At 19.1% G+C, this 23,230-nt stretch overlaps 1 protein-coding gene across 1 annotated transcript; it reads left to right on the top strand.

Moving 5' to 3' along the window:
- Positions 1–7,037: 7,037 nt before the first annotated feature.
- HO173_003845 (uncharacterized protein) lies at positions 7,038–8,144 on the top strand (the record flags this gene model as incomplete). The annotated part of the gene is made up of 4 exons (XM_037305770.1): positions 7,038–7,508; positions 7,553–7,718; positions 7,760–7,894; positions 7,936–8,144. 4 exons carry the CDS (start codon positions 7,038–7,040, stop codon positions 8,142–8,144), a joined length of 981 nt encoding a protein of 326 aa, XP_037167525.1.
- Positions 8,145–23,230: the final 15,086 nt, after the last annotated feature.

The following is a 23,230-nucleotide window of genomic DNA, read 5'->3' as shown; positions in this document are numbered from 1 at the left end:
ATTTACTTTTATCTTTATCTTTATAATCTATCTATATAACTCTTTAATAAGCCTCGCTATTATCTTATAATTTAGATTAAGAAAGATATATAAAGTTAGCTATAACTCTTATCTTTTCTTTTAATTAATTACTTTAGACTCCGAAAATAAAATCTATTATTATAAATTACTACTCGCTTAATCTTAATTAACTTACTATATATTCTCTATTCTATATTATATATTAATAGAGATATATATAAAAATAGTATAGTAATATTTAATAATATATCTTTTAAAATTATATCTTAATAATATATTTTATTTAATATCGTATTAATATACTATTTAGTTAAAGATATTATTATATAAAATATAATACTAATAGACTTCGAAAGCGACTCGAGAAGCCTAATAGATTTAGAATAGATTCCGAATAGGTATGCTCGACTAACCTTCCTTATATGGATCATTCACTTTCCGCCTTATGCATAGATGAGCCCCCTAAGATATTATTTAATTTATTTAAATAATTATTAACTCGTCTTTTAAGCGTATTAAATTTAACTATATCTTTACTACTTAATACTCTTATTATTTTACTCTAAATAACTTAGACTTTATTATTATTATTAAATCGTAAAAGAGAATTATATTTAATTTTAATAATTATATAATTTAAAAGCGAGTTAAATATTATATTTATTATAAAAAGTATTATTATATTAAAACGAAGTATAATTAATTTAATAAAAAGAATTAGAATAAAGATATTAGCGATAATAATAATAAGAATAATATTTAAAATAATAATTTTAAATTTAATAATAAAAAGAATAAGAATAGAGATTATAAGCTTAGTAAGAAGCGTTATTATAATTTTATTAATATTAAAAAAGAAATATATATTATATATAACTAAATCTAATAATTTTCTTATATAATAAGCTTTAAATTATATCTATTTATAATACTTTACTTTTTATTAAAATATCTTTATTAAATATTATCTTCTTAATCTCGCGATTAATAATATTTATTTAATTAAGAGTATTAAGAATTCTTTTATCTTTATTAATATTAATAAAGTATATTTTAATACTATTATTAATAATAAAAAGAAGAAATTAATTCTTATTAATATTTTTTATCTTTTTAAATTATCTTTAAATTTAATTTTTAAAAGTAATTAATATATAATAGTTTATTTATAAAATTCGTTTTAAATAATATTAAAATTAATTATTATAGTATTATCGCTTAATTATAAAAAAATAATCTATATATCTTTTATATATAAAAATTAAAATCTATATTAATATCGTTTAAAGCTAAATTAATATTTATATTAATATTTAAATAATATAATATAAAATTCGCTATATTTTAAATTACTTTAAAATATAAAAAAAAGATTAATTTAATAAGTAATAGTATTTTTATTTCCATTAAGTTTAATATCTCTAACTCTAATTTTAATTTTAACTTTATTAAGATATTTTATAAAATTAATAAAGAAATTCTTAATCTTTAATATATTTATATAGATTATTTAAGATATTAAAATATTTAAAAGCTCGTTAAGTTATTTAAAAATATAAATCTTATTAAAAAAATTATAGAAATAAAGTTTTATACTTTATATACTATTAAAAAGATGGAAAATATAATATATAAACTCTATATTCGTTTTAAGAAAAGATTAAATAATTTAATTTATAGCGATATTTATAACTCTATTACCTCGCGCGACTTCGATAAAAATAAATACTTTATTATCTTTTTAGATAATTATAATAAATACTTTAAGATTAAAATTATTAAATAAAAAAATAATATCTTTATAATCTTTAAGCGCTTTTAGCTTTATAACGAATATAATAATTATATTATTAAACGCTTATAAAATAATTATAAGAGCGAGTATAAGAATTATAATTTCGATATTTATTATATTTATTATTTAAAAGTTAATTTAATTAAAAAATCTTAAATAAAATAAAATCGCTAAATAACTTAATTAAACTCTCTTTAATATTATTAATATTATTATAAAGAATATTAATATTAATTAAAAATTTTAGTTAAAGTTTATAATAGCGATAAATTATCTTTATAATCGTAATTTTATTATAAATTATAAATTTATTTTATATAAAATTTATACTAAGTATAAGTCTTATCTAATATATATTAAATATATTAAAACTAAAAGCTTTATTATAATAAGAAAATTAATTATTAAATAAAAAAATAATAATATTATATTTAAAAAGATATTTTTATAAATTATAATAATAATTATATTTGATTTAAAAGTTATTTATTTTATTTAGCTGTTTAGCTAAGATAGCCGCCTTAACGAAGGTACCCCACCTAGAAATCTATAGAGACTCGAATCTATAAACTACTCTCGCTTAAATATATATAGAATACCACGCGAAGGTCTTTATAGAGGGAGAGTATATCGAGTAACTCTATTAAATTAACGCTAAATTAAATAAAATTAGAGAAAAAAGAATATAAATAAAAAATTAGAAAACTATTTAAATAATAGATTTAGGCTCGCTAATTTATTCTAATTACTAATATCGCTAATATCTATATTCTAATTCTTTATAATATTATTTAACTCTTTAATTATCTTTACTACTCTTCGCTTAATCTAATTTATTATTATAAAAGAGTTAGATATTATATAAGTAAGGCTCTTATAAACCTTTATTCGATTAGAGAACTCGTCTTAAAGATTTTTAAATATCTATACGTTATAAGTAAAGGCCCATAAATTAAATTTATAAAGTTAGATTTTTCTAAGTTAAATCGAATTTTAGCCTTAGTTCTAAATTAAATCGAACTCTAATCGCTTATTATACGTTTTTAACCTACTTTTATTACTATAAAATTAATTTAATTTATATAATATATAAATATATATATATCGAAGAGAGGTACGTTAAGGTCTAATTAGAAAGATATAATAATTACTTATAAAAAATAGAGAAAGATTATATTCTTATAATAAGAAGTATCGAAATATCGAAAAGAAATAAAGATAACGTATTAATTAGTAATATAAATCCTATAATATCTTCTATTATAGTGAAATTTTTCGAATAATAAAATAGCTATAAATATCGGATAGTTTTAATTTATTTAAATATATATCGTTTCGGAGTAATAATTTAATATAAAACCGTGAAGAGTATATAACGTGGGATCTTGAAGAGCTAAGCCGTATTCTTGATATTAAGGATTTTATTACTACTTAATTTCTCCGTAGTATTCTTCGCATTTATCTATTATAGTTTTTTCTTCTATTTCTTAATATAGTAAAAATAATAGATTAAATTATAGTAATATTCTTCGCTTATTAAATAACATTTTAAATATAAAATCGTAAAGAGTATATAACGTAGGATTTTAAAGAGCTAAGTCGTATTCTTAATATTAAAGATTTTATTATCGCTTAATTTCTTCGTAATATTCTTTATAATATTCTTTATAGTATTCTTTATATTTATCTATTATAATTTCTTCTTTTACTTCTTAATATAATAAAAATAATAGACTAAGTTATAATAGTATTCTTCGCTTACTAAGTAATAATTTAATATAAAATTATAAAGAGTATATAACGTAAAATCTTAGAGAGCTAAGCTATATTTTTAATATTAGAGATTTTATTATTACCTAGATGGGCGTCCCGGAATTTCTCCGTAGTATTCTTTATAATATTCTTTATAGTATTCTTTATATTTATCTATTATAATTTCTTCTCTTACTTCTTAATATAGTAAAAATAATAAATTAAGTTATAATAATATTCTTCGCTTATTAAGTAATAATTTAATATAAAATCGTAGAGAGTATATAACGTAGGATTTTAAAGAGTTAAGTCGTATTCTTAATATTAGAAAACTTATTACTACTTAATTTCTTTATAATATTCTCTATATTCGTCTATTATATTAACTTCTCTTATATTAATTAAATAGATTAATATAAGATTATAAAGAGTAGATTTATTATATTATTATTATTAATACTATCTCTATAATATTCTTCGTAATATTCTTCATATTTATTTATTATAGTTTCTTCTTTTATTTCTTAATATAGTAGAGATAATAAACTAAGTTATAGTAATATTCTCCGCTTATTAAATAATAATTTAATATAAAACTATAAAAAGTATATAATATAGGAATCTTAAAGAGCTAAGCCGTATTCTTAATAATAATAACCTTATTATCGCTTAATTTCTCTATAATATTCTTCGTATTTATCTATTATAGTTTCTTCTCTTACTTCTTAATATAATAAGAATAATAGACTAAGTTATAATAATATTCTTCGCTTATTAAATAATAATTTAATATAAAATCGTAGAGAGTATATAACGTAAGATCTTGGAGAGCTAAGTCGTATTCTTAATAATAATAGTCTTATTACCGCTTAATTTCTTCGTAGTATTCTTTATAATATTCTCCGTAGTATTCTCCGTATTTATCTATTATAATTTCTTCTTTTACTTCTTCTCTTATAGAGTATTAGATTAAATAACTAATTAAGTAGCTAACTAAGTAGATTATTAAGCTAATAGAATAAATAATATTAATTAAGCGGCTAATCGAGTAGTATATAAAGAAAAATAATAGCTATAAATTTATTTAAACTCTTTTTAAGAATTTTCTAACGCGTTTATAAATAGTAATAGATAGTTATTAAGCTCGCTTACGATCTTAATTATTAATAGTAATAAATTCGCGTTAATAGAGACTTTAAGAGGTAAATAAAAGAGATATATATATCTAAAGCGTTTAATAATATTTCCGCGAGGAGTATTAAGAACGATTATATTTATATTAATAAAATTAATAAAATTAATAGAGTAATAAAAGAATAATAATTATATAAATAAATAGATGAAAGAATTATTATTTGATTTTAAATATATCTAATATAACTATTATAACTACTATATTTAAATATTTATTTTATTTATTAATAGTAGGCTAAATTTTATTATTTTTATAGCGTTAGAAAGCGTATATTAAGCTCTATAATTTACGAAATTATAAAGAAATAGTATTTATAGAAAGCTAGTTATTTTAGAGTATAAAACTTCTATATATAAATTTTTAATAAGGGAAGCTTAAAAGAGCTAGCGGGCTAATTTAGTTAATCTAATTAAAGAGCGTAATAACTCTAAATTAATAATTAATTATATATATAAATTCAAGGTTTTATAGCTTAGCCCTATCTTATTCTATTATATATACTAATACTTCTTAGTTTAATATCTCTTATAGAGATATAAAACCCGATCTATAAGGATCTACTTCTAAACTAGAGTTCGATAATAACTCTAAGCGATATTTAGAGATTAATATATAACTAAATCGCTAAAACTATATAAGAGATAATATTTTTATAAAGCCTAAATAGCAGCTTAGTAAAGGATATCTTATTATTTTTTATTAATATCTCTTAAATTAGAGGTTAAGTGCTATAAACGCGATTATCTTATTAATAATTCTTATCTCTTTCAGAGGGGTCGTCGGCGATGATAACACGTTCTAAGGGTAGCTAGCGGCGTCTCGCTAATAGTACTTAAGTTTATATATAATATCTTGATATAATAACTCTAAGAGCTTAATATCTAAGAAATTTAACTATAAACTCTTAGCTATTTTCTAATAAAATATCTTTATACCTCTATTAAATATTTAAAAAGAATAAATAATTATATAATAGATAAAGTCTTCTTATTATTTTAATAGATTACTTTATTTAATATCTCGCTATTACTATATTACTTTTTAAGATATATATATATTATAATATAAAAAACTTTTCTATTAAATTAAAATAGTTAAAAAAAATAACGATTAAAATTTAAGAGTTAAGAATCTTATTAAAAGATATATTCTAAAAAAATTAAATTAAAATATAATATAGATAATTAATATATTATATTAATTGTTAATATAACGCTATAATATAAATATTTAACTCTATTAAAATTATTATAGTAGAGTTTTTTCTAAATTAATAATTTAAAATTATTAATAGATAATTTATTAAGAATTAGCTAAGTAATAAAGTAATATAAGAAAATAATATATTATTAAAACGTAGTTTATCTTTAAATAAGTTATAATCTAATAGTAAAGTAGATTTAATATCTATTAAGTCTCGCTAATCTTCTCTCTTTTATTATAAGAAATATTTTAATCTAGATTTTTTAAAGAGATAGATTATTAAAAAAGAGGATATTAATTAATATATATTAGAGAAGAAGAAGAGAAAAAAATAAAGAAGAGTTAAGAAGAATAGATAATATAAAAAGAGATAGAGGGTAATAAAGAAGTTAAAACTAAGAGAAGAAGATTTTTTTTAGTCTTATAAATTCTATAAGTAGAATTATTAGTTATCAGTATATATAAAAGAATAAGATAGGGCTGAGCTTGGAAACCTTGAATTTGTATGTGCAGCCAATCATCAATTCACGGTCCTGTACGCTTTTTAGTTAGACCGGCTGAGTCAGCCCGGTAGCCCTCCCGTGCCTCCCTCATCAAAAATTTGTATGTAGAAGTTTTACACTTTGAAGTACTCAGCCTGCGATATATACAGTTACTTCATAATTCCTCAAATTGTAGAGCTCGCTTTGCGCTTTCTAACGCTGTAAAAATAATGAAGTTTGGCCTACTATTGGTGGATTAAATGGATATTCAAATATGGTAGTCATGGTAGTCACACCAGACGCGTCCGGGATCGGATAATAATCCTTCCACCTGTTTGTGTAACCATTATTCTTCCACCACTCTACCAATTCTACCAATTCCACCAAACGCGTTGGAAGGCCCTCAAAAAGAGCCCGAACGGATACGTCCTCCCCTACATACTCCTCCCAAGCCAGCGGTAGGTGGGTTAAACTGACATTCAAATATTGTAGTCACACCCAAACGCCCGGGATCGGATAATAATCCTTCCACCTATTTGTGTAACCATTCTTCTTCCACTATTCTACCAATTCTACCAATTCCACCAATATGAACACATTTACCCTCGGTACCCTCGCACTCAAGTTAAACAAGAGGAGGATCTACAACAGGCGAATGCGGAGAACACTGGCGGAACACATTGCGGAGACAGTCATCAGCAGCAGTGACACAACAGGCCTACTCTCCACGGTCTCACACCAATCCACTCAGCCAGTGCAAGAGAAGTCAATACAGCAGGCGAATGCGGAGAACACTGCGGAGAACATTGCGGAGACAGTCATCAGCAGCAGTGACACAACAGGCCTACTCTCCACGGTCTCACACCAATCCACTCAGCCAGTGCAAGAGAAGTCAATACAGCAGGCGAATGCGGAGAACACTGCGGAGAAACCAAGCGGCAACAAGGCCCCCAGCACCAAGAACACGGCTCAGCTCTCCAAGATCCCACGTCATATGCTCTCCACGGTTCCACATCAAATCATCACTCAGCAAGCGGAGAACACCACTACAACTTGGCCTGTCATCCCCACTACATTAAGGAGTAAGAGGAGGAACTACAACAGGCAAATGCGGAGAACACTGCGGAGAACACTGCGGAGAACACTGCGGAGAACACTGCGGAGAACACTATGGAGAATACTGCGGAGAAACCAAGCGACAACAAGGCCACCATCGTCAAGAACACGGCTCAGCTCTCCAAGATCCCACGTCATATCAGTTATCCACTCAGTCAGCCACTCAGCTAGCCACTCAGTCTGATACTCTACAAGAGGAGGAGCAAGAGGAGGAACTACAACAGGCAAATGCGGAGAACACTACGGAGAAATCAAGCGGCAACAAGGCCACCATCGTCAAGAACACGGCTCAGCTCTCCAAGATCCCACGTCATATCAGTCATCCACTCAGTCAGCCACTCAGCTAGCCACTCAGTCTGATACTCTACAAGAGGAGGAGCAAGAGGAGGAACTACAACAGGCAAATGCGGAGAACACTGCGGAGAAACCAAGCGGCAACAAGGCCACCATCGTCAAGAACACGGCTCAGCTCTCCAAGATCCCACGTCATATGCTCTCCACGGTTCCATATCAAATCATCACTCAGCAAGCGGAGAACACCACTGCAACTTGGCCTGTCATCCCCACTGCATTGATATAGTACATCACTGCGGCCTCTATAGGAGGAATATCGGACGATACATATTTGGACGAATTGAAACCGTCCGATGTCTACAGCTATTTCATTATTCGAAAGATTTCACTGCGGCAGGAGATATTGTGGGATTCACACCACTAACTGGCACGTTGTCTCCATTTCTTTCCGGTATTTTGATACTTCTTGCCATAAGAACATGGCCTTTCTCTGTTTTTATGGGCAATTATTACGGATCAATCCTCCACACTCGATATACCTTCCTAATTAGGCCTTAGCGCACCTCTCTCCGTATATATATACCTATATACTATATAGATTAAATCAATTTTGTAGTGGTGGAAGTAGGTTAAAAACGCACAGCAAGCGATTAGAGTTCGATTTGACTTAGGGCTAGGGCTAAAATTCGATTTGACTTAGAAAATCCAACTCTATAAATTTAATTCATAGGCCTTTACTTGTAAGATTATAATAGATTAATAAAAAAAAAAATCTTCTTATCTTCGCTATTTAAAATATTAATCTTTAAATAAAATTAAATTAATATTTTTAATTTCTTTTAATTATTAATAAAAAAAAGATAAAGAAGGCTTAATTATAGAAGATGAGTTTAATTTATATCTTATTTTCGATAATAAGAAGCGAGATATTAAAAGAAGTAATTTTATTAAATTATATTAAATTAAAATTTAAATCTAGATTAAAATCTTTATATATATTAATATAAAAGAGTAAGATAATATCTATTTAATATAATAAGAAAGAGAGAGATATCGCTATTTTAGCGATATTAATTTTTAGAAATAATAGATAACTTTATCTAAAAATACTATTCGAATTATAAGAAAAATAAAATAAATTAATTTTAAAATAAATTATAAAGAGATTAAAGAAGATTATAAAGCTTAAAAATATAATATTTATAGAATTTTATAATATTAAAAATTAAATAATATATTATTACTCTTCTATAATTATTAAAGAAGCTAAGAATTAAAGCTTTTATATTAATATTTTAATTATATATATTATTAAATATTATATAAGAGGATCTTAAGTATATATAATAAATAAGAGTTTATTAGATATTATAGATTTTTATTTTTTAATTATATAAATAATAGAGATAAAAAACTTTAAAGATTTAAAATTTTAATTAATATATTAGAAGTTTAAAAGCGTTATAAATAATAAAATTATAATTATTTTTAAAAAAAGCTTTAAAATATATAGCTTCGAGTTTATAATTAAGTAATTAAAATTAAAATATAATAAAATATTTAGCGTTAAATTTAGACTAGTAAATTTAATTAAGATATATAATATTTATAGAAAAATATATTTAATAATTAAATATAAGGAATTATAGATATTAAAATCTATAAATATTATAAAGTTCTTTTTTATAAAGAATAGATTTATTATATTATAATTATAGCTATATATAAAATATAAATAATCTTACTTAATATTTATTTAATTCTAAATTTAGATTATTTTAGAAAAATATATAATATAATATAGAGTTATAAGATTAATATTCTATTACTTTAAGAGATAAATCTATTTAATAAAATTATAAAATATTATAAAAGATTATTTTTATAAATAGCTATTATAATCTATTAAGTTAAAAAAAACGAAATCGCTATTATTATAAATATTAAATTTATAAAATAATAAAGAGATAAAAATTTAAATTATATTCTCTATAAAGAGAATAATAAAAGAATTTTAATTTATAAGATTAAATATAAAGAATATATATTTATAATAATATCGATATACGCTTTAATTAAAGAAATTATAAAACTATTATAATTAAAAGCGAATATAAAAATACTTAAATAAATATTATTATAAACGCTTTATAATATAATAAAAAGAGATTAAAATCTTATATTAATCGCTATAAATAAAGTCTTTATAATTTTCTTACCACCTTTATAGCTATAAGTATTATTTAAATTATTATTAAAGTTTAAAGAAGATAAGATATATTATCTAATAAACGATTAAAGAATTTAAAATCTAAATTTTAGAGTTTTTATATATTTCTTAAATAATAAAACTCTAATTTCTAGAATTAATTAAATTTATATTTAAGATAATTAAATAGAAGAGTTAAAGAATTAAAAGATAGCGTTTAATAAATTATTTATTAATTATAAAATTATAATAATTATAATAAAAATAATCTTTATAATTATTTAAGAACTTAGATAATAAAGATTATCGTCTTTATTTCTATAAAGAAATTAGATATAAATCTTATATTTAAAGATATTATAAATACTTTTAGAAGAAAATCTAATAAAAAGTAAATAATTTATAAGATATTAATAGTATAATTTATAAAATATATTATAAAGAATAATTATAGAATAGATTAGAAATTTAAGTATAATTTATAGCGTAATTATCTATAACTATAAAAGAAAAGATATCTTAAATTATTAAATTTTAAATTAGAGAAAAGAATAGTAATTATTAAAACGCGTAAGAAATAGCTTATAGATATATATAATTAATTTTATTTCTATAATATTATAACTAAATATCTTATTCTTAATAAAAAATTAATAAGATAATTTTTCGCGAGGATTAGATATATAAATTATAGCTTTATTAAGACTTTAAAAAATAATTAAAAAGAGATATATATAGATTTAAAAGATATTCTTAGAGTAGTAATAGATTACTATTAAAATCTTTATAATATAAAATTCTTAAATAAAAATATTTAAAATAAAATTTTATAATATATAATAGATTAAATAAGCTCGATAGATACTATTAAAATAAAAGGTTTTATTAAAGCTTAAGAGATATAGATTACTATTTATTAAGTATTCTTAAAAACCTCGCTAGATAAAGATAGCCTTTTAAGCGAGTTTTATAAAATTATTATAAGATATAAGAAGAAGAAAAAAGAGAAAATCTTAATTATTATTACGCGATTAATCTTTTTTTATAATTAGATATAGCGAAAGTAGAAACTTCTAGAGTATTAAATAAATAAGATTTTTACTATTCTTTTTAAAAATAAAGATAAATAAATCGATATTAAGAATTATTATTCTCTATTTATTATAAATATAGATTATAATTTTTTTATAAATATTTTAATATAATATTTAATAAAGACTTTAAATAAGATAATTAATAAATAATAATTAATTTTCTTATTAAAGAGACTTATAGATAATAATATTAAAATAATTTAATATCTAATAGCTAAATATAAATTTATTAAAAAGTTATTATAAAAATAAAAGAGAATCGCTATTCTCTTTTTTAATTAGAAAAAAGTATATAATTAAGTTAATTATAAGTTTCTTCTAGCGATTTTAAAAGAATTAAATATATTTAAAAAATTTATTATTTAAATATAATTTATTTATAAAAAAGTTAAGATTAAGATTTATATTAATAATTATATTAAAAAAATAATTATAATATAAAGTAATATAAGATAGAGAGATTTTTTAAGTTACTCTCTATTTATAATTATAATTAAAGATTTTATTTAATATATTATTTATAATCTTTAAATCTTAAAAATATAAATAAAAAATAGAGTATTAAAGATAATAATATATATTAATAATATTATAATTATTATATAATTTTAAAAAGAGATAGATATTATAATAGTAGTTTTAAAAGTTTATTATACTATAATTAACGCGAGAATTAATTAAAATAAATTATATATATTATATATAGAAAATATTATTTATATTTATATTATTAATATAAAGGAAATTTTTCTTAATAATCTTTATAAATATCTAAGAATATTAATTAAAGTAGATATTAATTATTAGTTAGATAATTTTTAAATTAAAATTCTATAAAAGATTAAGAAATTAATATAAAATTAATTATAATTTTATTTATTTCTTAAAAATAAAGTAATAATTAAGATTATCTTTATAATATTTCTTTTTAAATTTATTTTATAATTTTTATATATATTTTTAATAATATATAATAAATTAGAAAAAAAGTATTATAAATTAATATAAAATAATAAAATTTAAGATATTATTCGCGATTTCTATATTTATTATTAAATAAAAGAGAGTAAAGTTAAAGTAATTAATTTATAAATTATTATTAATAAAAGTATTATAACTATAATTAGTAGAGTAATTAATTTCTTTAAATTAATATAAATTATTCTAATTAAAAATATTCTAATATTATATATTTAAAGTTCTTTATATATTTTAATATTTATTAATTTTTAAATAATCTAATTTTTTAATTAGTTTAATTATATTTTAAAGTTAATATAAGCTATCTAATAATAATAAAAAAAGATATTTATATAAATTCTTTAAATTAAATTCTCTTTAATTATTATAAAACTATTAATAATATTAATATTCTATTATTTATTATTAAAAAAAGTCGATTTAAAAAATATAAAAAAGTTTAATTTTAAGATTTAATAAGCTCTATAAAATAAGAATATTAGAGTTTTTAAAGATATATAAAATTTAATATACGCGATCTTAATAATCTTAGTTAAAATAATATATAATAAATATTCTTTTTAAATTAATTATATTATTAATAAATTAATTTCTAACGCTATTTTATTAAATTAATATTTATTACTTTTAATCTTATATATATAAAAATTAGATATACTTTAATAAAAATACTTTATAAAGATTAATAGTTATTTTATTTCTTTATTAAAAATTAGCTTTTAATAAGTCTATTTTATAATCTTAGATAAGAGATTAAAAGCTATTAATTTTAGCGATAGAATTAAAGGTCTTATTTTTATTTATTAATATTATTATAAATTAAAAATCTTAATAAATAAAATATAAATTATAATTTATAATAAGTTTAAAATATTATATATAAAGAATCTTTTTTAATAATTACTCTATAAAAAGATTTAATTAAAGATTAATTTTATTTAAATATTAATATAATAATAATTATATTCTATTTATAATATTAATTAATTTTTATTTTATATATAAATTAAGTATATAATATCGAAAAGCGATATAAAAGAGTTTTTTATTATTTTAGATCGATTAATCTCTAATTTAATATTTAAAATAAAAATTATTAATAAGATAATCGCTTTTATAATACTTAATTTTAATCTAAAAGATATTAATAAAAGATAATAAAATATTCTCTATTAGACTATTATTTAATTTTTATAAAAATATTATTTATTATATAATTTTAGCGATTTAATTATATATTAATTTTTAGATATTATTTAAAATTATTATTAAACTTTAATTCGAAAGTAGATTCTTATAAATCGAGTTTTATATCTTTATAAGAGATATTAAATTAAGAAATATAATATATAAATATTTAAGAATCTTTAAAGCGAGTTTTTTAATTAAATAAAGATTTATAAGAGCCTTATTTATATAATATTCTACTTTTTTATAATAATAAATTAAATTAAATATAGAGTAATAGAGATAATTAAGAAGTTAAATAATATTATAAAGAATTAGAATATAGATATTAATAATATTAGTAATTAAGATAAATTAATAAATCTAAATCTATTATTTAAATAGTTTTTCTAATTTTTTATTTATTCTCTTTTATCTCTAATTTATTTAATTTAGCGTTAATTTAATAAAGTTACTTAATATAATCTTTCTCTATAAAGACCTTCGCGTAATATTCTATATATACTTAAATAAGAGTAATTTACGAGTTTAAGTCTCTATAGATTTTTAGATAGAATATCTTTGTTAAGGCGGCTATCTTAGCTAAATAGTCGAATAAAATAAATAACTTTTAAATTAATTATAATAATATTTTAAACTTATTATAGGTTGTAGCTTATATTCTATTTATTAAGATTCTTAATTTATAGCGATATTAATAGATAAGAATAAGACCTTTAATTCTATCGCTAAAATTAATAGCTTTTAATTTTTTATCTAAGATTATAAAATAGATTTATTAAAAGCTAATCTTTAATAAAGAGATAAGATAATTATTAATCTTTATAAAGTATTTTTATTAAAGTATATCTAATTTTTATATATATAGAGATAAGAGTAATAAGCGCTAGTTTAATAGAATAGTATTAGAGATTAATCTATTAATAATATAATTAATTTAAAAAGAATATTTACTATATACTATTCTAACTAGAACTATTAAAACCGCGTATATTAAATTCTATATATCTTCTAAAACTCTAATACCCCTATTCTATAAGACTTACTAGATCTTAAAATTAAACTTTTTTATATTCTTTAAATCGATTTTCTTTAATAATAAATAATAGAATATTAACGTTATTAATAGTTTTATAATAATTAAAAGAGATTTAACTTAAAAAATTTATATAGATATCTTTTTTTATCGCTATTAAATAGCTCGTGTTAGTTTTAAGATATAGTTAAACTAATTAAAGAATTAAATTATTTAAAAATTAATAAATATTAAGATATATAAAGAGCTTTAAAGTTATAATATTAGAATATCTTTAATTAGAATAGTTTATACTAATTCGAAGAAGTTAATTACTTTACTAATTATAATTATAATATTTTTATTAATAATAGCTTATAAATTAATTACTTTAATTTTACTCTCTTTTATTTAATAATAAGTATAGAGATTATAGATAATATCTTAAATTTTATCAGTATATATAATAGAATAAGATAGAGCTGAGCTTGAAAACCTTGAATTTGTATGTGCAGCCAATTATAAATTCAGGGTCACTACGCTCTTTGGTTAGACCAGCTGAGTCATCGCGGGTAAATAAATTAGCGTCCGCAACTATCAAAATCTCGCCCTCCCGCGCCTCCCATATTAAAAAAATAGATGTACGTTATTTACAATAGTAATAACTTTTTTGTTTTCTATTGAAATTCTGAAATTTTTTGTTTGAATTTTGAACCGCTATTTGCGCTTTCCGAATTTTTATAAATTTTAAAAATTTGTCTTATAATCATTGAAGCGCAAGGAATTCAAATATCGCTCACCAAAGTTCGCTCACCAAAGATCGCTTACCTATTTACTCGATAGCCCTAATCAAAAAAAAATTATGAATTTAATTCATAGGCCTTTACTCGTTATTCTATATTAACTTATAATACTTCTTTTCTAATTTATTATATATCGTTAAAGATATATATAGAAATTATAGAGTGAATTTAAAAAGGAATATTATAAAGATAGTTTTAATTATTATTCGACTTTTAAGAAATAAATAAAATCGCGATTAATTTTATATTAATTTTTTAGTCTTTTATAGGATTTTAGCTTAAAAATTATCTAATTAAAGATTAATATTTATCTTAATTAATATCTCTAAATATTTATAGAAATTATTAAGGAAAATTTCTTTTATATCGATAATATAAATATAGGCGATATTTTCTACGTATAATATATATAACTTATTTTAATTAATTCTCGTATTAATTACGACGTAATAAACTCTTAAAATTACTATTATAGCGTTTATCTTTTTTTAAGATTATATTATAATTATAGTATTATTAATATATATTATTATCTTTAATATCTTATTTTCTATTTATATCTCTAGAATTTAAAGATTATAAGCGATATATTAAGCTAAATCTTTAATTATAATTATAAATAAAGAGTAATTTAGAGAATCCCTCTATTTTATATTATTTTATATTATAATTATTTCTTTAATATAGCTATTAATATAGATCTTAATCTTAACTTTTTTATATATAAGCTATATCTAGATAATAATTTTCTTAAATATATCTAATTCTTTTAAGATCGCTAGAAGAAACTTATAATTAACTCGATTATATACTTTTTTCTAATTAAAAAAGAGAATAGCGATTTTCTCTTACTTCTATAATAACTTCTTAACGAGTTTATATTTAATTATTAAGTATTAAATTATTTTAATATTATTATCTATAAATCTCTTCGATAAGAAAATTAATTATTATTCGTTAATTATCTCGCTTAAAGCCTTTACTAGACGTTATATTAGAATATTTATAAAGATTTTATAATTTATATTTATAATAAATAGAGGATAATAATTCTTAATATTAATTTATTTATCTTTATTTTTAAAAAGAATAATAAGAATCTTATTTATCTAATACTTTAGAAGTTTCTACTTCTACTATATCTAATTATAGAAAAAGATTAATTACGCGATAATAATTAAGATTTTCTTTTTCTTCTTCTTTTTATATTCTATAATAGTTTTATAGAACTCGCTTAAAAGGCTATCTTTATCTAGCGAGGTTTTTAAGAATACTTAATAAATAACGACTTATATCTCTTAAGCTTTAATAGAGCTTTTTATTTTAATAATATTTATTAAATTTATTTAATTTATTATATATCGTAAGATTTTATTTCAAACGCTTTTATTTAAAGATTTTATATTATAAAGATTTCGATAATAATCTATTATTACTCTAAGAATATCTTTTAAATTTATATATATCTCTTTTTAATTATTTTTTAAAACCTCGATAAAGCTATAATTTATATATCTAATTCTCGCGAAAAATTATCTTATTAACTTTTTATTAAGAATAAGATATTTAATTATAATATTATAGAAATAGAATTAATTATATATATCTATAAGCTATTTCTTATATATTTTAATAATTACTATTTTTTTCTTTAATTCGAAATTTAATAATTTAAAATATCTTTTCTTTTATAGTTATAGATAATTACGTTATAGATTATACTTAAGTTTCTAATTTATTCTATAATTATTCTTTATAATATATTTTATAAATTACGCTATTAATATCTTATAAATTATTTACTCTTTTATTAAATTTTCCTTTAAGAGTATTTATAATATTTTTATATATAAAGCTTATACTTAGTTTTTTTATAGAAATAAAAATAATAACTTTTATCGTCTAGATTCTTAAATAATTATAAAGATTATTTTTATTATAATCGTTATAATTTTATAATTAATAAATAATTTATTAAGCGCTATCTTTTAATTCTTTAACTCTTTTATTTAATTATTTTAAATATAGATTTAATTAATTCTAAAAACTAAGGTTCTATTCTCTAAGAAATATATAAAGATTTTAAAATTTAGATTTTAAATCCTCTAATCGTTTATTAGATAATATATCTTATCTTCTTTAAGCTTTAATAATAATTTAAATAACGCTCGCAGTTATAAGAGAGATAAGAAATTATAAAAACTTTATTTATAGCGATTAATATAAAATTTTAATCTCTCTTTATTATATTATAGAGCGTTCGCAGCGATATTTATTTAAGTATTTTTATATTTACTTTTAGTTATAATAATTTTATAACTTCTTTAATTAAAACGTATATCGATATTATTATAAGTATATATCTTTTATATTTAATTCTATAGATTAAAATTCTTCTATTACTTCCTTTATAGAGGATATAATTTAAGTTTTTATCTTTTTATTATTTTATAGATTTAATATTTATAATAATAGCGACTTTATTCTTTTTAATTTAATAAATTATAATAACTATTTATAGAAATAATCTTTTATAATATTCTATAATTTTATTAAATAGATTTACCTCTTAAAATAATAGAATATTAACCCTATAACTCTATATTATATTATATATTTTTCTAAAATAATTTAAATTTAAAATTAAATAAATATTAAATAAGATTATTTATATCTTATATATAGCTATAATTATAATATAATAAATTTATTTTTTATAAGAAAAAACTTTATAGTATTTATAGATTTTAGCGCTTATAATTTCTTATACTTAATTATTAAATACGCTTTTTTATAAATATTATATATTTTAATTAGATTTATTAGCTTAAATCTAATACTAAACGCTTTATTATATTTTAATTTTAATTATCTAATTATAAATTCGAAGCTATATATCTTAAAGCTTTTCTTAAAAATAATTATAATCTTATTATTTATAACGCTCTTAAACTTCTAATATATTAACTAGAATTTTAAACTCTTAAAGTTCTTTATTCTTATTATCTATATAATTAAAAGATAAAAATCTATAATATTTAATAAACTCTTATTTATTATATATACTTAAAGTCTTTTTATATAATATTTAATAGTATATATAATCGCTAAACTAATATAAAAACTTTAATTCTTAGTTTTTTTAATAATTATAGAAAAGTAATAATATATTATTTAGTCTTTAGCGTTATAAGATTTTATAGATATTATATTTTTAAGCTTTATAATCTTCTTTAACTTCTTTATAATTTATTTTAAAATTAATTTATTTTATTTATTTTATAATTTAGATAACATTTTTAGATAGAGCTATTTATTATTTTCGAGGGCCGATATCGCTAAAATAACGATATTATTATAATATTAGCCCCTTCGACTATCGTATAATATATCGCGTATTATTAAAGCTAGTAATTACTAGTTATTATTAGCCACCTATTTTATATATATAAATATCCGTATATTCTCATAAATTAATAATTAGTCTTTTAATTATTCTAATATATCTAGTATTCTACTTTTAATAGATTATAAGCCCGGAAGCGGGTAGAATAGTATCGAATATCCTTACACTTCCTAATATGGATATTAAACTAAGTCTTCGATAATCGTTTATAAATAGATACACCTTATGGCGATAGTCTATTTTTTTTAGCTTATACTCACCAACGAGAGGGCTGTCGCTATTTAATCTCTATATAAAAAATATCGAACTAAAATCCTTATTTTATTCGAGGTTTCGAAACAATACGAGCAAATCATTAAAACCCTTAGATTATTTCGAGGTCTCGAAACAATACGGGCAAACTAATAAAACCCTCAGATTATTTCGAGGTCCCGAAGTAATACGGGCAAAATATTAAAAACCCTTATATCATTTCGAGGTCTCGAAACGAGTATTTAAAAGCCTCGGCACTCTTTCTATTTTTTCTATCGAGGTTTTTTATAGATTTAATAAGACCGGGTAAATAATTAATCTCGAATTTAAAGCGTGGATTTGGAAACTAATATATATAGAATATAATATATTAAAGTTTAGGGAATCTAGCTTTTAAGGCTATCGAGGAGTATTATAATATTAATCCCTTCGACTATTATATATATATCGCGTATTATTAAAGCTAGTAATTACCAGCTATTATTAGCTATCTATTTTATATATATAAATATCCATATATCTTATAAATTAATAATCAGTCTTTCAATTATTCTAACATATCTGATATTCTACTTTTAATAGATATCTCTTCCTTTCTTACTATAGCGAATAGATATTACTCTACTCTCTTATATTAATATATATAAAGGCTTTAACTTAGATCTAGATTTTAATTTAATATAACTTAATAAGATTACTTCTTTCGATATCTCGCTTTTTATTATTAAAAATAAAATATAAATTAAATTTATCTTCTATAGCTAAGTCTTCTTTATCTTTTTCTTTATTAATAATTAAGAAAAGTCGAGGATATCGACTCGCTCTTATTTAAAGATTAATATTTCGAGCGATAAAGATAAAGGGGCTATTTTTTCTATTAATCTATCGTAGTTTTATAATTAATAATTCTATTTATAGAATTTATAGAGCTAAAGAAAGTTTTTCTTTCTTTATCTTAACTCCTCTATTATCTTCTATTTCTTTTTATACTATCTATTCTTTTTAGCTCTCCTTCGCTTCTTTCTCTCTTACTTCTCTAACGCGCGTCAATCGATATTTTCTTTATTAGCGATTTACCTCTTTAAAAAGCCTAGATTAAGATATTTCTTACGCTAAAAGAGAGAAAATTAATAAAAATTAATAGATATTAGATTTACTTTATTATTAGATTATAATTTATTTAAAAATAAATTACACTCTAATAATATATTTTTCTTTTATATTATTTCGTTATTTAGCTAATTCTTAATAAATTATTTATTAATAATTTTAAATTATTAATTTAAGAAAGACTCTTTTATAATAATTTTAATAAAGTTAAATATTAATATTATAGCGTTATATTAATAATTAATATAATATATTAATTATCTATATTATATTTTAATTTAAATTTTTTAAAATATATCTTCTAATAAGATTCTTAATCTTTAAATCTTAATCGTTATCTCTTTTAATTACTTTATTTTAATAAAAAGTTTTTTACATTATAATATATATATACGTCTTAAAGAATAATATAATAATAGCGAAGTATTAAGTAGAGTAGCCTATTAGGATAATAAAAAGACTTTATCTATTATATAGTTTTTTTTTTTTTTTTTTAAATATTTAATAAAGATATAGAGGTATTTTATTAGAAAATAGCTAAGATTCTATAATTGAATTTCTTAGATACTAAGTCTTTAGAGTTATTACGTTAAGGTATTATATATAAACTCGAGTACTATTAATAAGACGCCGCTGCCAGCGCCTCTAGAACGTGTTATTATCGTCGGCGATACCTCTAAAAGAATAATAATAATTATATTTATCGAATACTATTACTAAATAATAATATTATATACTTATTAAAAATTATATAAAATAAAGAAAAGAATAAACTCTTATCTAATTTAATATCTTCTTAATTATTAAATAATCTAGCTATAAAGAGAAATATATTTAGATCTATAACGCTTTTCTTAATTAAAAATTTTCTTTTTATAAATATAATAAATATATTTAATTATCTAGATTTATTTTAAAATCTTTAAAGTTTATAAAAATTTCTTTTAACTTCGACGTAGATATTTCTATTATTATACCTCGATCTACTTTAATAATATAAGATAATACGCCTTTATATTTTAATTATTCTTATTTAATCTCTTAAAATCTCTCTTTAAATTCTTTTATACTTTATATTATAATTATTTAAATTATAAATATAAAGTTATATAAATCGAAGATTTATAAAAAGATTATAATAAATAATTCTTTTTATAAGTAATAAAAAGGCGATATAATTAAAGAATTTAAGTTATTAAAAGAGAATAACACCTAAACTCTTATTAATCTATTCTATAAATATATTATACTTTATAATAAATAAATTTATATCTTAAAATATAAATTTAATAATAAAATTACTTACTATAAGACTTATTAAGAAATATATAATTTCGAATAATACGAAAATCTAGATTATAATAAAATCTTCGTTTTAATAATTAAGCTTATATTCTATAAGATTATTTTTATCTTAATTACTATCGAAAATTAGAATTTAAAATAAATAAATATTAAAACTACTTTTCTCTATAAAGACGTCGAAAAGAAAATCTATATAGAATAGTTTACTAGTTTTATCTTAAAGAAATATTCTTAATAAATTTATAAGTTTAATAAGATACTCTATAGTTTAAAGTAATCTTTATATATATAATATAATATCTTTATTAATTATATCTTTATTAATATTAAATATAATATATTTATTAATTCTAATATTTAATATTAATATTATTTTTTATATAAATAATATCTTTATTACTAGCTCTTTTCGATTTAATATTTAATAAATTAAGAATATATTTAATATTAAATTTAAAATAAATAATTTAAATTTTTATAATTATTATTTAAATATAATTATAATTTATAATTATATTAATTATATTAATTAATATTATATTTAAATTAATTAATCTATATTAAATAATTTTTTAAATATTATAAAATATAAGAGTTTAAATTATAATTTACTTTTATAAAGATTAACGCGTAATTACTCTTCGCTAAAAATAATTATATAATATTTATTAAATTATTAAAAACTTATTAGTTAATTATTAAATTTCTTATATATACTATATTATCTTAGAGGAAATACATTATTAGAGTATGTCACGTGATTATATTATTAACTCGATGTTTGTTATAACTTTCAGTCAACTTTCAATCAACTTTAGATTAATATTAAATTTTATATAATAGTAAATTATCCGATATTCGAGATGAATAGATAATTATTAAATGATTCTCTTATTTTATATTAAGGTTTACACTAATTCGGGTATCTCGCTTCGCTTATAATAGCCTATTTATCAACGTCACGTGATTTATTTTTCGATTTTTCGATTTTTCTCGAAATTTAATATATAAGTAAGATATATAGCCCTATAGGGCTGTAGGACTTAAAGAAATTTTCGAAAAATTTCATAAATTACCGCTATTTATTAATTCTCTATTAGTAATATATTAATATATTACTTTATAGCGTAGTATTAAAATAGTAATAAATCGATACCTCTTTTATATTCTATTAACTATTCATTAACTATTTATTAACTATCTATTAACAATAAATTTAACTTAATCTTTCATAAATAGAAAGTTTTATATAACTTTATTTGATATACGTTATATAGAACGTAACATCTGAATATATTCGGTGTGTAGTCCTTATTATATAAATCGTATTGTTATCGCTAATAGTTTATCTATTTTTTATTAATAGTAAATACTTATATGTAGTAGCTCCCGTAAGATAGATATAAGATCGAATATTATATTCGCTATATTAATAATTTTACGATATTCTTTAAATTCTATCGAAGCCTATTACGCGACTATTAAGTATATCTTTTAATATCTTAAAATAATTATTTATTAATATCTTATTTATAAAGATTTACTTTAAGATTTAATTAGCTATATTAACTTCGATTAAATTAATAATTATAATATTTATAGATTAATTTTAAATTATATTTATAATTTAAAAAGTAAAATAATTAATTAATCTTTTAAGCGATAAGTTATTATTATATTATTTATTTATAAGATTAAATATATTAATTAGACTTAAATTATAAAGAAAGTTATTTAACTTTAAAAATTACTTAATTAAATTTATCTTAATAAATCGCTTTAAATAATTATTATTTTTAATAATAATTAAAGCGTAATCGCTTTAATAAAGAATTCTTAATATTATAATTATATTAAATATATCGATATTTAATACTATTAAATATACAATTAAATTATTAATAATAATATAAATTTTAAATATATTTCTATTAATAAATAGATAATTAATAAGCTTATTAAGGCCCTATATAAAGATAAATTTAAGCTTTTTTAAGAATTTATTAATC

Source organism: Letharia columbiana, assembly GCF_014066305.1.
Source record: "Letharia columbiana isolate WasteWater2 chromosome Unknown Sc0000009_s1, whole genome shotgun sequence".
NCBI classification, from domain to species: domain Eukaryota; kingdom Fungi; phylum Ascomycota; class Lecanoromycetes; order Lecanorales; family Parmeliaceae; genus Letharia; species Letharia columbiana.
This window is presented reverse-complemented; position numbering and strand designations above follow the sequence as displayed.